General features: G+C 41.0%; 1 protein-coding gene across 5 annotated transcripts in view; it reads left to right on the plus strand.

Moving 5' to 3' along the window:
- heph (polypyrimidine tract-binding protein 1 heph) overlaps positions 1–16,990 on the plus strand; it is a 248,599-nt gene that overhangs the window by 164,522 nt on the left and 67,087 nt on the right. For all 5 annotated transcript variants that reach the window (XM_043433209.1, XM_043433211.1, XM_043433210.1 and 2 more), the window contains one exon: positions 6,242–6,391. In XM_043433209.1, the coding sequence (XP_043289144.1) occupies positions 6,242–6,391 (150 nt within the window). The remainder of the gene's footprint in view (positions 1–6,241; positions 6,392–16,990) is intronic.

Raw genomic sequence — 16,990 nt, forward strand, 5'->3', positions numbered from 1 at the left:
GAATTCCTGCAATCTCCAGCTGCCCTCGATAACACGTTTTAGGATGGCTCGTTTCAATAAAATATTATATTTCGTTGGTCACACGAATTTATCTGTCTACCTTCGTCATGCCAGGACTCTGTAATAGCCCTAACCACTGATACGGGACCAATCTATTTTCTGGCTATATCAAACCGTATATCTCGCTCGTAGGTTTATATATTCAGAAAAATGTTCATGTACGATTTGTACATCGAACCACCTACGGAGGAGCATATAACGCGCTCGTTCATGCTGTGCAACACGCGTGTCACAAGCCTGACTCAGTGAGGGAATGAACAACAACCAAGATCCAAGCTCACTTGATTAATTGCACTTTCTCTCCCTTCTCTTATCTTTATACCCCGAGAATACTGCTTCGTAATTTCTGGAATGGCATTCAAGCCTCGAGCACGACGATCAGCAATCGCCATTGTTGTAATATTCATATTCCCATGAGCAGATTATCTGCAATTTATTCGTTTTATTGTCCATCAAGCCGCTACTCAACGTTACACTGATTATTGGATTGTGAAAGGAAATGTAAAAAAAGCAGAACACGATGTAGCTCTACTGGAAAGTGGTGGATTATCTTTTCGCATCTTGTTTTTTTATCGTTCTCGACATTGAAAGATTGCTTCGCCTTTCAAAGGGGACAAGAGCGTTTCGTTTCGTTGTGTATGTCGTCCGTTCGCCGCATCCTCGCGCAACTCTGAGTCAATTGTTGGTACGGTTTTCAGGTACACCGTTGGTTCAGATAACCGTTTAAACGACGGTTCGACCATGAAAATCGTTGAAAAAATTGGTTGGGTGAAAGAAGGAATCTCGAAGTTTTCTCTTATTCTGAATCCTTTGCTCCTCATTAGATCCCTTTTCATCGTCCCAAACGCGATGCCGCATAAATTTATTTCAGTTAATAATCATACCCTTTGAAATGTATTCGTTGAAATATTAATTGGGTGTTTTCCGATAATTAGGCGAGACACCATTCAACTGCCAAGCAGATAGCTTTGTTGTATCTTGTTTCACATCTGGCTTAAAGAAACCGTGACAATAGAAATTCACTCAAACGCTTCGTCCATCTCGAAATAAAATCAATGCTCGTTCCTTTGGTGCATGACAGCAGAAGGAGAGGGACACGTGGCTCGGTTTCATGTCACGCCACCCGCACAGACTCAAACGTTTCGCTGGTTGTTAACTTTGCGTGTGTTCGTTCCTACGTTTTTTTGTTTTTACGTTTTTTTTTTAATTATTTTTTTGTTAGTTTGCCACTCTGATAACTACCCTTAGCTTCGTTGTATCGATCGTCGGGCTCTGGCAACAATTACTGTGACAGATGACGAGGGAAAACGATATCTGAACAATATAGCCAATGCATTTAGTGTTTTTCTGGAAAAATCTTTATGGCAAAAGTCGGTGAAAATCATGCTCGTTCTCCGTATGCAAGGTTTGGGAAAAATACTCTCCTGTAACTTAACGGACGGATTGACAACAGATTGACACATTCCCTTGCTGTTGAGTACAATAATTCATTCGATACACTGAAACTAGAGAAGAAATATATAGCAATCGTGATTGTCAGTTGAGTTGCATACAGTCCGATTCAGTTAACTTTTAGAAACAGAACAACGAGCACAAAAAGGAGTTTTAGTGCACAGATTATTTTACATTTTTCCGACTATGATTCCATCTTTTTTCAGCATCTTGTGAGCATATTTACTGTGGATATGCACGAATTTCGTATTGAATGAAAAATACCGGCATATTTGAGTCGTATAATATTCGATACAAAAGGAACGGGTTTTCAGTGCGAGTCAACGTGTTTCGCCAGTCACTCTGACGATGCATATTACATGTCCCTGCACAAAGCTTACGCGAATCATGCATTGAACAAGACTGTGCGAGGATTTAGACACAAATCGTCGAAGCGATCGAATGGAAATTTCTTCCGCGCAGCTAACATTATTTCGAAGCATGCTAAATGTAAAATGGCGTCGAGATAGCAAAACTTGAGCGGACACGAATGAAATCTAATACGAATTGACGAGGAGTTTTACAGAGAAAAGACAAATGAACGGCCAATTTTATTATCCGTTTTTTTGTTTCCTGACCTACATATACGCTTATTCATGATACACGTCACGAGGCGATAGGTATTTCGTAGACTCATAAACGAGAACCGCAGAGGTTTACCATGACGAGATACACAGAGTGTGTGGTACGAGAGGAGAAGAGCGATTGATCGTCAACTACCGGTGAGCCCGGCACGAACGACTGAATTAATTAACGAAATGCTCGCGAGGGAATATAATTGATTGCACCGGTGCATTGACGGCTCGGTGGTTCCGATATTTATGAGCTTCCAGCTTCGTTTTTCGTGCAGGTGTGTGTGTGTGCGTGTGTGTCTGCTTTTTGCAAACCCCATTTTTATCTTCTCTCGCGTTTCGTTCTTTTTTGTTCATCAGTTTTCATTGCTTTTCCCTCAAAATCTATTCTTCGCGCGCTCCATATTGTTACACCCGCATAAATGTAATTGATGGAACGGAATAAAAACAAACACAGAGAAACGGTGAGCTTGAGCCACCGGTATTAATACATGCATAATTTTACCGTCATATTAATTATATAGATCTTAAAAGGCGCTGCTGCGACACGCACGAATACAAATGCGGCCAGACTCCAAACCCATATGTAGCGCGTGCACGTATGTGTGTTAAAACGTCGGATACAACTAGCCACCTGATATAGCGAATAACTCATTATTCTCGTTTAATTAATATCGAAACCGCATTTGAACCCGACGCGGCCTGCTCCTTTCACGCATTTATAACTGTTTCATTGCGCTATTTCACCGGCGAACGGGCTACCGGGCTTGTATCATAGCAAACTTGGTCGCTGCGGACCAGCCGCGTGAACCCCCCCATCTACATGTTTTCATATTCTTTTGCCCTCTTCATCCTTGTAGTATCCCCTGGAGATACAATTATCGATGGAAGTGGAATTGTTTTTCATCGGGACTCGAGCTTTTTGCGTTGTTCTACATTTGTTACCTTTTGTTATCATCATTGTTGTTATCTTTATGATGGTTATCCCGATGTTGTTGATGCCATTGTCCACTCGTGGAAGGATTTTTTAACAGATGTTTCCTTTTCTATATTATTATCGTCGTTGTTATTGATACGCGTTTCAACTCATTCCCAATTTCTCTCCCCGGTCATCTCCCACATTTCCTATTTCCCGTTCGCCATTGTCTCTGCACATTTCACACACTCAAACCAGCACAATATTCCCGAGGGGCATCAGCGACCAATTAAGCAGCGCAGGTTTCTTCGTCCATTGCCCGCGCCTCTCCAACTTCCTGCGGCTCATCTACTGTTGTCAACACATTTCTTTCGTTGTTTATGCGGTTGAAAACGGAAACGGTATTTTTATATCATTTTCTTCTCGGTCTCCCAAGCATTGCGTGTTTGACATGATGGAAAAAATCGGCGCTCGCTGCTCCCGTAAATACGTAACTTTATCGTTTATTTTTATTCGTCCAAACAAACCCGCTTCCGAGCATTCACAAGAATGAATAAATAAAAAACAACGTCTGGTGAAATAGAAGGAAGAAAAAAACAAAATTTCTCTCCATGCGATGAATCGAATAAATGTGTTTAATAAGACGAAAGCTTGTGTCGTGAAAATAAAAAATTTCGTAATGGATATGTCACGAACCTGCTGCTTCCGCAACGGAAAAAGCTCTCGCCTACCCTATTTCTTTACCTCTCCCATTTTGACGTTTTTCGCTACAATTCAATTCCATCTGATTCCTCCTATTTTAGCTCCTGATCTGGTTTTCCTTCAACGATAGCTTTATCATCCGGTTGTCTCTTCCGCTACCGAGTTGTCGTATGGGAATGACGGAGAACGGTGAACGACAAAGAATCCAGAGGTCGAGGAGACCGAAATTTCCATTGCAGCGATGACACCCATCCAATCCATCATTTTGCTGTAAACAATTTTTAGCAAGAATCATACTTATACGGGAACCTATGCGAGGCGGAAATATTTTGACGTCGGAAATACGTTCTGTTGTGCTTCCGCATGTGCGCTGACAGGTCGATGATAGAGCTAAAACTATGCTTTTTCCACAAGTAACTCAATCGAAAAGTAAAGTCTCATCTTGCAATTCTTCCACAGAATAAAACTTCTGTATTGTTAACACGATTATCGTCAGCTATTCCGGGAAGCATCTGCCCCTGTGTCGAGCGTGAAAATCAATTGGTTTTTAGGGATAGAAAACCTCCCAGTTTTCACGAATTTGAATATTGTTCCAATTTCAATGTGCCTGCGAGAAAATACACGTGGGTCTGAGCCAGTCCGTGTCATCTTTTTGTTCCACTTTTCCATCTACCTTAACGACCAAGAGGCTGCTCGTCTCAGTGTTGCCTCGGCCCGAAGCAGCTTAGTCGGGAATAAGATCGTTAGAGCGACTCACGAACGGGGCACATGCATCGACGTCGATTAGCCAAAAGTGCTCGAATTTTTCGAAGTAACGTCGATGGAAGGGGTAAAACGTTTGCGGGCATGATGACTTTGTCGTAGCTTTGGTAACTGTGACATCGATGGGAAAGCAGCCGAGCGGTGAAGCACGAGCCCACCGTACACGGCCATTTCCTGTAATCGATTTTCCACGAATTACCTTCATTATGACCAATTATCCGCGGGGATGAAGAGGGTTTGTGCCGAGAGTCGTATGGGGTGGGTGGCTGAACGACAGTTCGATCAGTCGACGTCCGTTCGCGACCCCACTCTGCGGGATAAAGAGGAATAGAGAGCGCGAAAGCAAGTCCGAAGAGGAGGAGAAAAGAGAGAGAGAGAGAGAGAGCGAGACCAAGGCGGACGGATAGATAAATCGAAAAGCCGAGCAATAGATAGGCAGAACGAACTCGGCGCTGATTGCCAGGCATGTAACGCCGCGAAAGGGCTTCGAACGCTATTGAATACGAAGTACCAGAGAGTCGCTGGTACGCAGCGAGCCGTACATTCGTCCAAGTATATCGCTCAAGTTATTCCGGGCGTTCCCGAACGACTGGTTTCGCCATCACAATTACTAAGGCTTGACCTATTGCCGTTAAGTCTTCCTCCATTCTCATACGAAGTAGGTCCAAGTGACTCTGTTGTTTGCAAATCACCTCCATTGCACAGCTTCTACTTACTCCACAGTGTCCAACTTCCTATTACAAGCAGTCTCGCTGTCTCCGTGTGCCTCTATCCCCGCGTGTACGCTCTTCCACAATGCGCGTCCTCAGTGATCGTATCCTGGCCGCTCTCCATGAAACCAGACTAACACGTACATGCTTCCTCGATGCGTACGCAAGATTCACCGGATTTGACGACCATCGGTGCGTCTAGCGCCATTGTGCATCCATTGCCTTCCTAGTACCTTAACACTGTCCACTCTCCTCTGTCTTTTCCTGCAGTTACTTGAGTTGAGAACTCCGAAGCATTGAACTCTAAGTAATCAGCTTCTTCCAAATTATTTTTGACGAACCTTTTCTGCAAACCCCGTTTTTCGAAATGCTTTTTGTTGTTCCGAGGTCACTTGGATCTCCATCCAACTCGCGCAGTTTTTATGATCAGAAAGAGAACGTATTGAGCGCATGACAGCGACGCTGCTTCGTCTAGACACACGGAGCATGCATACAAACGGATAAAAAGTGATATGTCAGGTTTTTACAAGCGGAGACTCGAAGGGAAGATGTAAAGATAAGGAACAGGGAGAAAAGAAAGTTGACTGTGAGCCGAGTGGTGGCTAGATTGAGCTGTGATTGAAAACTTCGCCTCGAGCAACACAAGGCTTTCGATTTAAATATACTCGAAACAGGAACTTCTTCCCAGCCACATCACGAACCGTGGCTTTTCCTTTTTATACTCCCTGCTTCATCGCCTCTTTCCAGTCAAACATCTCCGGCTTGCCTACCCACGCGAGAGATGCTTCCGGCATCCATGCCTCGAACGCCGCATCAGTTCTGTAAAGGAATTACGAATTACGTGCTGCGAAAATACTCCGATTGGCTTTCTTCGAGTTCCTATTTTTGGATCGTGTGTCAATAAAAATCTCACTAAAATTTTATTTCGAACGTTTCAATAATATAATAAATATTGAAAAATATGGAAATTGAAAATTTGAAGAAACATCATTGATCCGCATTTTCATATTGCTTCTACTTTGTTGCAGGCTAAACTGGACAAAAGCCACAACGGCAAGCCTTCGCGGGTCATTCACATCAGAAATATACCGAGCGATGTTTCGGAGGGTGAAATAATTCATTTGGGACTTCCCTTCGGACGCGTCACCAATGTTCTTGTACTGAAGGGCAAGAATCAGGTAAGATTTACTATCCTTAAATAACTTCAATGTCAATCGTTTTACGGGTTCTAAAATAGTGTCCACTCAGCCAGCACTAGGGTGATCAAACTCTTTGAGAAAAAAATCAGATGCGATAATGACAAATCCAGAGATGCTGTGGCATCTTGACACCGAGTATTAAAAAATAGTTTCGACTGGCCGAGGCAACTCGTGCGCACTCGATAGACTCGGCGATTTCCTATAACTTTTGAACTGAAAAAACGAAACTTTTCTAACAATCTTAACTAAAATCGTAATTCGCTGGAATTACATAACTGGCAATGCGTTCAAATCGGCAGGAGCTGCGCATATGAATGGTTTGTCGAAAAATAGAGTCGCGACCCTGACTATTATCATGTCCGATTAAGTTAGCTCATCTTCTCTTATCATCCGTGATAAACCCGTAATTCAATTGATGCCCCGAGGCAATATGATACATACGCGACCCCGAATACAATGAAAATTCTGGGCGGTTGGCTGCGCTAATGATCTGTATTTGCCGCACGAACGAATCTTGTGGTTCACACACCACGATCAATCCCGGCTCGTCTTCCTTTCAGTCCGTCGATGGATACTCACCCAAACAGCCGTTTAATACCTGAAACAATCGAGTCATTGAACCGTTCGAATCGAATTGACGTTCCATTTTTATCTATTGTCCTATCATTATCGTGTTCCCTGTGCACTGCACAAACCTTGTTTTCCGACACAATAGTATTCGGCGATGCGACTCAATATGATGCTCATTGTCGCCACGAACGCTGTCTCCCGTCGTATAACTGTGAATCGAAAAATCACATATTTCGAGTTATTCACTGCAAATCCAATCAAGCCAAATGTAGCGTGTCGCATGTTGAGTAGACTTTCGTAAAACTAAGATTTAAATTATTCCTTTTCGAGTGTCATCCCCGAATTGCAGTGGCTCAGGTCAAAGGATCGGTTTTCGATCTGAGTGAGTGAAGGCGCATAAATAATTTACTTTTTCTTTTGTGTTATATTCTTCGAAATCTTAAGAATTGTGAATTTGCTGCACACTTCGGAAAGTCATTTTTTCGATGAGGAAAACCAAATAGCGTCCACTTCTAGGACCATACTTTCTTTACATTTTTTACTGAAAGGTCTTTCAACTTTTTATAAGTCTCTCCCCTTCAGCAGTTGTTTGCTGCTCATTCCCGATACGACAACTGAGCCCTGAATCGAGGTTGACTCTGCACGAGTCTGCTTGTAACCTACTGTAGATTTCTAACTCGCCAATTCTTTCTATCAATAAAAGTGCCGACATTTATTAATTGATAAATTGTCGAGTACGAGTAAAGATCGCCACTGCCCGGGATTTACGACCCCAGCTAAAAGGTTCAGCTGTAAAAATTAGGTATCTCACCGTACACCGAATCGGCCTCGAATTTTCAATCTTTTCTTTACTTCCTTCCTCACAGAAAGTCGAAGATATTCAAAATTTTAACCTCAAATCTGTGTGGATTTGTAGTTCAACGACGGACCTGGCGTTTTTGAGTGAAGAGAAAATCGAGGGTTTTCAGCATCGGATGAAGTGCTGATCGTCGGTAGCGCGGTCGCCAGAGTCTAAAGAGGATTACATTCGAATTCCGAGTATCCACCACAGTATACCGAGCATGGAATATTCGAATAACTTTTAAAACCTCGGTGAAAACGTATTTGATGATTCCCGTTTTGTGTTCGACCCCTCAGCACCGTTTCAATTTACCCTTTTTTTTTTTCCGCATTGGATTTTTCATATCAAATTCTGCGTTGAAGCCTCCGATTAGAATGCGTCGAAACCTCGATTAAGTTGAAACGCCGTGTGCCCTTCCGCAGTGCTGAACGACCTGGAGACGCCGTGTCCGTCGCACGTTATCAAATATCTATCGAACAAATCGATTGTAATTTCCATACTCGAGTTCATAAATCTCGTTAAATATTTCTACCCTTTCTAATGACCGGTTGTAAGACATCGAGCATTAATTAAAATCGCTTCTGTCACCGCACATTCATCACAATTATGAGTTTACAACGAGAAAGAAAAAGAGTAACAAAAAGGGGAGAAAGAGGAATTGGAAATTAATTTGACACTCGTAATCACACGACCTCACCGTTCATATTTGCTGTGTATCTCTCCCTTCCGTTATAATATCCCGATGTAATTGCACGTTAATTAGTTATTATTCCCAACGGCATCACGTACCGCACTCTCTGCCTCGTTCCCATAGGCAGGGCTGCTGTAAATGAGAAGAATAACGAACAGTTTACTGCCTTTTTTTATACTACAATAAATTAGTTTGCCCTGTGTTTCGTATCTGCCATTTAGAATTTCATTTCTGCCCTACAGGTCTGCACAAATTCGATTATATTTTTCTTTCAATCCGTTTCAACTGCTATGAAAACATGCTTCCCGCAGGCTTTATATTTTATTTAAATTATTCAACGACATTAGCTGGTTCTCGAATGTGAAAGACGGTTTTCCACTTGTAATAATACGCGGGCAGTAATTTAATACAGTGTTCGGATTTAATTGAATCGAAAAAAATGCGAAATTATATTGTTTTATGATAACGGAATGGGAATTGAATCTGCAAAATTCCATCAACGAGTCATGAAATAAAGCAGAATAAAGCGGACGTTGTTCTTTGTCGTTAATAATTAGTATCGTTTCGCGTATTCTGAAAAATCGTTTGATTTCAATAGCCGCACCGAATGATTATGACCGCTGTCGAGTAATATCTGCTGGGAAAGTTCGACTCGCACTGCTCCGAAAAATTACAGTGGATTCAACAATAAAGTGTACAACAACAGGTAGCTAGAAAAGGAAATGCAGGGAGTGGGAAGCGAGAGGATGCTGGGTTTGGAACTGTAGATCAAATGGATGAAGTCGGTCGTACAAAATTAGCGTGTTTATCCGGAAGTCAGAAACGAAATTATGCGAGTGAGCCTTGGTGGTGGTTGCCTACTGTAGTCCACAGTCCGGCAAATTTGAGCCCTCGATATATATAAACGTTCGGGGCATATTCCCTTCCGTTTATCCGAACTTCCGGCCCTTTCATGAGCCAGCGATGCGCTGGGATTGCGTTCGACAAATCCACCCACCATCAGGCCGGACAGGTAATACGAGCTTGCGAGCTTGCCGTGTGATTTCGGATGTATATGTTTATGACCCCGAGTACGAGCATTGACCAAGCTTTCCCTCGCGTATGGTGGATTAAAATAATGCATCTATGCACCCGAACACTCTGCCCTCTTGCACTCCTCCCCCACGCGGTACACGATTTACCCTCATTCGACGAGATGAAGCTACTCGCAAATTACACACGAATTTTCCTCGTTGCCGCTTCCCTCGTCCGTCCCCCTCACACATATGCGTGCGTGCTCCTCTCATAGATCGTCCAAAATATTGAGCATATACAGAGCCGCTCTAGCATGGAGAACCTCCCAGCAGCGCAAATCGGGTGATAATAGCACCGGAGTGCGTTGACGAATCGGAGAGACGGATGCGTTGTAATAATCCGGGCTGGCTCTTCGTTCGACATTTCGTTTGTTCAAGTTTCCGCAAAGCTTTGCAAATATGATTTCCAATAACTATTCAGAAGGATTCACTTCAACGGTATAGGGATGTGAGAGCGAACAGGGGATTCGCCAGCCTTAATGAGGTTTCTGAAAGTTTGCGCGTTATTCTAACCCTCCGAAGATTCCGAATCGCTGTCTCAGTGGAAGTTTTTCGCTCTTTATTGTTCCATTACGAGCTCCCAATCGTAGATCGTCAGAGTTAACACACTGCTGAGTGACTCGTTCGAGAGTGTAACTCGAAAACGTAGCACATGCCTGGATGATGCATGCGAATAATTCAATGGTTCGATCAACGTGTCGAAACGACACTGAATTCGTTCGAATGCACGTTCAAAGGAAATCTGACGGTACGGCAGTGGCTCCAGCTTAATGGAGCGTGAGTGAACAATTTATTTATTTAGTTCGTATTGGAACGTCGGTGCTAAACTCTAAAATAAAGGGCGTGATTAAATTAGTTGAATCTTCCGATCCAAGGTAATGAAATAATAGCGATCGTTCGGTCCCATGCGTTAAACTCACTTTGTAACCCAATCATCCAATACATAATTCGAAGCTAAATGGGTGTATTTTGTTTGGTTAATTTCGCTCAGTTGTATGCAAACAGAGTGGATAAACTACTCAACCCCGCGGCAAGTTTGGCGGTGGGGGAAGCGAGCGGCCTTGCGCGCACCAAACGAAAGCAGACAGAGTCAACGAGAAGGGTTAGCTCCGGGGGTTAAAGGTGGTTGAACGCCACGGGTCTTATCCTTCTTGCTTTATATCTCTCGGCGGTGCCCCCCGCGAGCGCTTTACCTTTATTTGCTTTGATTTGCCAAGTTTCCGTTAAGTTAATACTCAGGTTCTTTGTGCTGCAGCATCTCATATTCGTCCCTCCCTCATCCTTTCTCTCAGTCCGCCCCTTAGCTGTGCTCTCCTGACTTTTATTTAATTCTGCTTGCTTCGTTATCATGTTTATAAAAACTCCGGACCTTTATGCAACTCGTGTGAAGAGCCTGAGAACGGAATATCGCAGAGGTGAACTCGAGCTATGTAACGCGGCATGAGCTCGAGTTGTCCTGTTTGTCAGAGAATCGGATGACCAAGTTGACAAACAGGTAAGAACCTTAACGGAGTAACAAGTGTTCAATACCTCGAGGATATTTCCCCTCGAACGTTGCACGCAACCTCGGTACTAGGAAACTCAATTCATGTTAATCTTATAATAAGAAGAAAATTAATCGAAAAACATTGTGAATGGAGAACCAAGCTTTTCGGTCCGACCAACAACACAAGATTCCAAGTACTTGGAGTCGCTCTAACTCTCCAATGGAATCAGCCTTTTTTAAACTCAATTAGCCAAGAAACTGGATGTCAAACGTTCATTCAATTTTTACAACAAAAGCTCGAATATTCAAACTGAAATTTCATTTCACGATTGTTTTGGTCTCCACAAAGGGATTTGCGATACTCCAAAACGTGAATCCCCATGATTGAAGCATCAGTGGAAAATACTGACAACCAGCACGTGTGTTATTCGATATTCATTAATTGATTCATTACTTCAGCACGCTTTTGGAAAATATGGCCTGTTTACAGATCACCATAATTCCATTTAGCAGTAAACTTTTCATATCTTTAGCAAGGCTCAGCGCAGGCAGCACGGGTCACAAAGTTTGTAACTAGATATTTGTACAAAATCATTATATCATAATAGAGTATCCGGTAGAAAAGAGGCTGAATAACGCGCACGAGGAAACGGGAGTATTAGTTCTCATAGCCCATACAGAGAATAAACTGAGATCCTCGAAAAAGGAAGAAATAAAATAAGCTCCCAGTGTTATACTACACTCGGCCCGCTCTACCACTGCATTCTGCAAAATATTAATATTTTAAATTCAATTTAAATTCAATTAAAGTTAGAGTCTCGAGTTTCGCGATTTCAAGGGAAATAACAGGGCAAGGTGGATCGTGGAGAGAACGCGCGGCAACAGCACGACTCCACGCAACGCGGACAGAAAGGGAATATGCTTTTCTCATGTAAGTGTATGTGTATCTGCATAGACGAGAGAGAAAGAGCGAAGAGGCAGGAAACGGACTCGAGATGAAGGAATGAAAAATGAAAAGGCAAGAAAGTAACGAAAAAAAGTAAGTTAAGACTTGCCTGTGCAAACCGACCGAAAATGTCTCGGTCTCAGTATCCGCGTATGCAATAAACCTCGAGTTCATATTTTCTTATTAACTTCTGGGGATAACTCAATCCTCCGTATCGCAAAATGGTTATACTATGAATTCGAATTATTGATTGCTCAACGTCTCATGCCTTGGGAGAGTATGCATCGGATTTATAAGTTTTTAACAACCGCTGAACATAAGATTTTGCCGAAGATATTTTATTTCGCTCACTAAATATCGTTTATTTCGATTCTTTATTCAAGATAACGTGATTCGACCGAACATTTTGTGTGCAGTGATGGAAAACTATTGAGATTCCGGCGTTAAGGTTTTGGAACGAAGGATTTTATAATATATTCAGGCACGCATCGGCACGTCTGATGACTGTTGGGCAGATCTCTGAGGCTGACTCATCGATCGATCTTCCACTATTTTGCGGAGGATTACGTGTGCGTGTAAGCTTGTATGTATCGGAGTATTGGGTCTCGCATGCAAGGAGCTCGTTTGGCTTTGCATTTGCACGCATTTCCGGACTCGCAAGAATTCTCAACCATCTGCGTTGGGCCAGAAACTGAGCAAAGCCCCATTTCGAACTGGGGTTGCGTTGTCCAAACGTGTGTACGCGGTTGTGCGTGTACACTAACTTCGATTCTGGCTTTCCGTAAACGAGTCTCTTTTCCAACGTGCCAATTATTCCTTTCGAAAATTATACCCCCACACGCAATCCTCATTTTCGCTGGCGCAGGTATGTCGATAGGCATTCGGTCACGGTGCTTTCTCTCGTTCGAACGATATTGCTTCTGCACGTTAATCTAATTAGTTGGTAGATTACATTAGTGCGTTGGTTACATTCTCTCAACTTATTGGCTTCATACTCTAGATCTGAGCTCTCAAGAATGTGCAAGGGAACAAACTTGATTGAAACACTGGAAAGATGTTAATTTAACTAAAGTATTTAGTCCCATACGTACGACAAAATAATTATTTAATTTCACAAAATATTTAGATAATGATTTAAATAGATAACGCGATTTGGATTTACGAAATTGAGGATTATGTGACGATATTTGGGTTACTCTAACGTTATATTTTGTTGTTACGAAAATATTAGTTAATGCATCCGAAAACTAAGAATACGTAGAAAAAAAAGTTTTTCGTACCAACAATTGAAATAGAGAAAATCAAGTACAGAAATTTAGTTGATTAGTTATAGAAATAAGCAAATCCGTTTATACACATAAAGTACTGAACTTTCTTTCGAGGTAGACATTTTTATAGGCAATTTAATTGGTTTGTCATTGATAAGATTTACTTAAGCTACATAAAGAAAAAATCCGACTATCAAAATGATTTGCTATTTTTCACAAATCATGTTGGCTAATATAATAAGAAATTTAAACATATTTTGGGTTATACTGAACTGACCAGTATGATTTGATTTACAAAATATTTATCATTTTCAACAAAACCGTTTGGACATTTCAGTGCTTGATATTCAAATAAGTATATCATAAAAGTGTATGTGAATTAAGTAGAAATAAACAAATGTTTCGAGTTCTTTGAACAAAAGATTTAGTTTCACTCGATTAGTTAATTCACATCAATAAAAAACTAGTGATTCGAATAAATGGACTATTCCTTATTTATCGCAAATGGATGTTCGTTAGATCAAGCAACAAGAATATCAACCAAAGACATTTAGTCGTTACAACGATTTTTTTTCTCAGCGTAAAAAATACTGACAGTTCAAACTTTCCAATTTTTTTTTTCATGCATTTCTCCCTTTCACGCTCCTCCTCATCGTGAATGGGCTTGCACAGTTCAGAAGTAGTCAGATTTCATCCAGAATTAAATTTTTCGAAATGTTTGATTCAACGGCAGTTTCTCTCAATTTTGTATTCATTAATTTTGTGAAATCATGATGCAAAATTCTATTGTTTCGATCTAAATTCACTTAACAATTATTTGAGCACATTATCCATGTACATGGTAGTCCTTTCAGCAGGAAACACTTTGATTTATTTAGTACAGCATATTGAAATTGAGTGAATTAAGGGAACGAGTATTGTCGCGTATGTCAAAAATAATTCAGCACGATCGATCTAATTAGCTATCATGTCCTAGATATTTTGATACATAATTGAAAGTAAATGATTGTAGGGTATTGGAGGATCGTATTATATTCTGTAATTTCATCTGAATTGAATTATAGTTGGTTCGGTATAATGAGCCACGTTAGTTGGATATTCTGGGAAAACCATTGGAAATAAGTAATTAAGGTTTGATTGCGTGCTCAAATCTTATTCGATTCGTTGAACGTTAATATTTTGTAATGGATGTTAACAGATCTTAAAATATCATTGGTATGCACAGAAAAAATCTAACGCATTATAAATCCATCGAAATCCGGTTGAGCGCTCCACCAATCTCAAACCCCTTAATTCTCGTTTTGATTCAGATATAATTTGTGCTTGAAGCATATCCGAGTTACAGAAAATCAAATGAACGATCTTTCTAGGCTCAATTTGAGCTTCCTCCCATGAGTTTTGCCTCTGCAGAGGAATCAAAAGAACGACAAGAAACAAGAATATCCATGCAAGAGAGAGTCGATCACCCAAGAAATGGGTATAATATTGTCGGTTAATTATCGTATATTTGAACGCGAAAGCTCCAGAATCGTTATAAAAAAGATCCAGTTATATTTGCGCTAAACATAGAAATGGATCTCGAACCCAAAATTTCAAATACCTCTCAAGATTTATTTATTTTTTTCTTTATATGTACTTAGTCCGCTGAAGTGTGCGGCGCTGTTCCTCAAAGGGTTCGGTAAAGGACTTAGATTGCATCGGCAAACTCAGGAAAGCTCAAAAACCCCTCATCGTTAACGAAGACCTGTCTTGAAACTCGAACCACCGAGAATGTTGCAGACCCATGAAGGTTTTATATATGCAATATAAATAAGAGAAATAAGAGAAAGCAGAAGGAGCACTCTGAAAGAAATTGTTACTTGCCCTCAGCGACGTATCAGTCTACATAACTATAAAAACTGTACGTATGTGTTTATCAAAGCAAATGCGACACGAAGGCATGTCTCCTTGCTTTATTTCACCCTCTTCATGAGCGGGTATGAAATGAAAAACCCTCGAGAACCCGCTCAACAACGCGGTTATACATTTAATACGATCTCCCTCTCGTTTCGTTTCTCGGATACCGCGCAGCACCCGGAGCATCGATACACATTGCGATTTGAGACTATTTGTTTTCTCGAATCTTATTATTTTTTCCCTCCGAGATACACCCAAAGATGGTTGTTTTAAGTTAGCAGAACCTCGACAGTGTGAGAGGTCCCGAATATCCAAGGGACCTCGAAAATACAATTCTCACGTTTCACGATAGCAAAGTATCTCCAAACAACGTTAAAAATTCAAGATCACTCCACTGACTGAACATTTTCGTTTTTTTAAATTTATGAACTTCCCCAAATACAGGATCCCTGTTGATCGAAGGTATAGAAGGAACGAACGATGATGGATAAGTAACGTCATTCAAACGTTATTCTCTTAATCAAATGACGAAATGTTCCCTTCTGTAGGTACAGTCTCTCGAGGCCCCTTTATTTTTCATTAGAGTGGAAAGATGAAAAATCGAATTGGTACATATACATCTGTATGTTTTTTCAACTGTACGACCTTCGACCCTCCCCTTTCGTTTCTTTCACTCCACTCTCCCTCGACAATAATCGAAGGTTCAAGGGTTCCGATCCCTTATTTCATCCAGTTGAAGTTTTCGATAATGCATGAAAGAAAACAAAAAATTCGAAATCGAAAAACGTACATTTATAGACTGAGAAAAAAAAATATTGATTCAATAGAAATTGATGTTATTGGAAGAGTTTTCTTCATTCAACTTCTTCATTCAAATTTTCGGAGTGAATCTGTAGTTTGGTCTAAAACAATTTTGCATGGTCATTCAATCATTTTTAATTTTGTGGTGATCATAAATTTCAGTGCACTCCGTAATGCCACATTTCGTTGTTGCAATGACTTTTTTCTCTCAGTGTAGTAAGCGAATGCGTGCTATCGTGAGAAAATCGCTAACGTTGGATGAAAATTCATATACATAATTTAATATAAATTCGTATTCGTATATCCTCAAGCATTAATTATTCAGATGGTCAGCTTGCAATCCGGCTTCCTCCACTGATTATTTCAATAATTTCGAAGTTTCGCTGCTGCTATTAAAATAATGAAAATTATCATTATTGTTATTTTAAATCCAACATTGCGGCCACCCTCGGTCAACAGAGTGTTCAAATTTCATTATATACGTAGCGGCAATATCCGAATGGTCAAAGCCAATGGAAACTATGAAATGAGAGCTTTGAAAACGTCTTTCAGTGGGATTCAATCTAGTTCAAGAGGATGCGCTCTCGTATATCGATGAAACGAGGAATCTTTTCACACGGTCATTGAATAAACTTTGTGGGACCCAAAGAGCCCATTACGCTTATGCATTCATCAAATGTAGTGCAGAGTAAATCTGGGAAACACGCAGCATGCCGAATTAAGCAGACAAAATTAAGGAGCTTTGAACTCTGTCCGAACACATCGCGGATTTTGCACTCCATATAAGCACGGAGAACTGTCCACGTGTCTGAAAAAAGGACGATGTTCTATGATGCGAAATATAAAGCAAAAAAACTTTTATCATACTGGAAAGTATCCTGTTTATAAAAACAACCTGTAGTGGTGACCACTCTCACGTATCATTCCTATGTGTACACATACAGAGTACAGAATTGTTTATTAACAAGTTTTGTTCCACTCACCGAACAGTACGCAACCCTTCTAA

Source organism: Venturia canescens, chromosome 1, assembly GCF_019457755.1.
Source record: "Venturia canescens isolate UGA chromosome 1, ASM1945775v1, whole genome shotgun sequence".
Taxonomy (NCBI): domain Eukaryota; kingdom Metazoa; phylum Arthropoda; class Insecta; order Hymenoptera; family Ichneumonidae; genus Venturia; species Venturia canescens.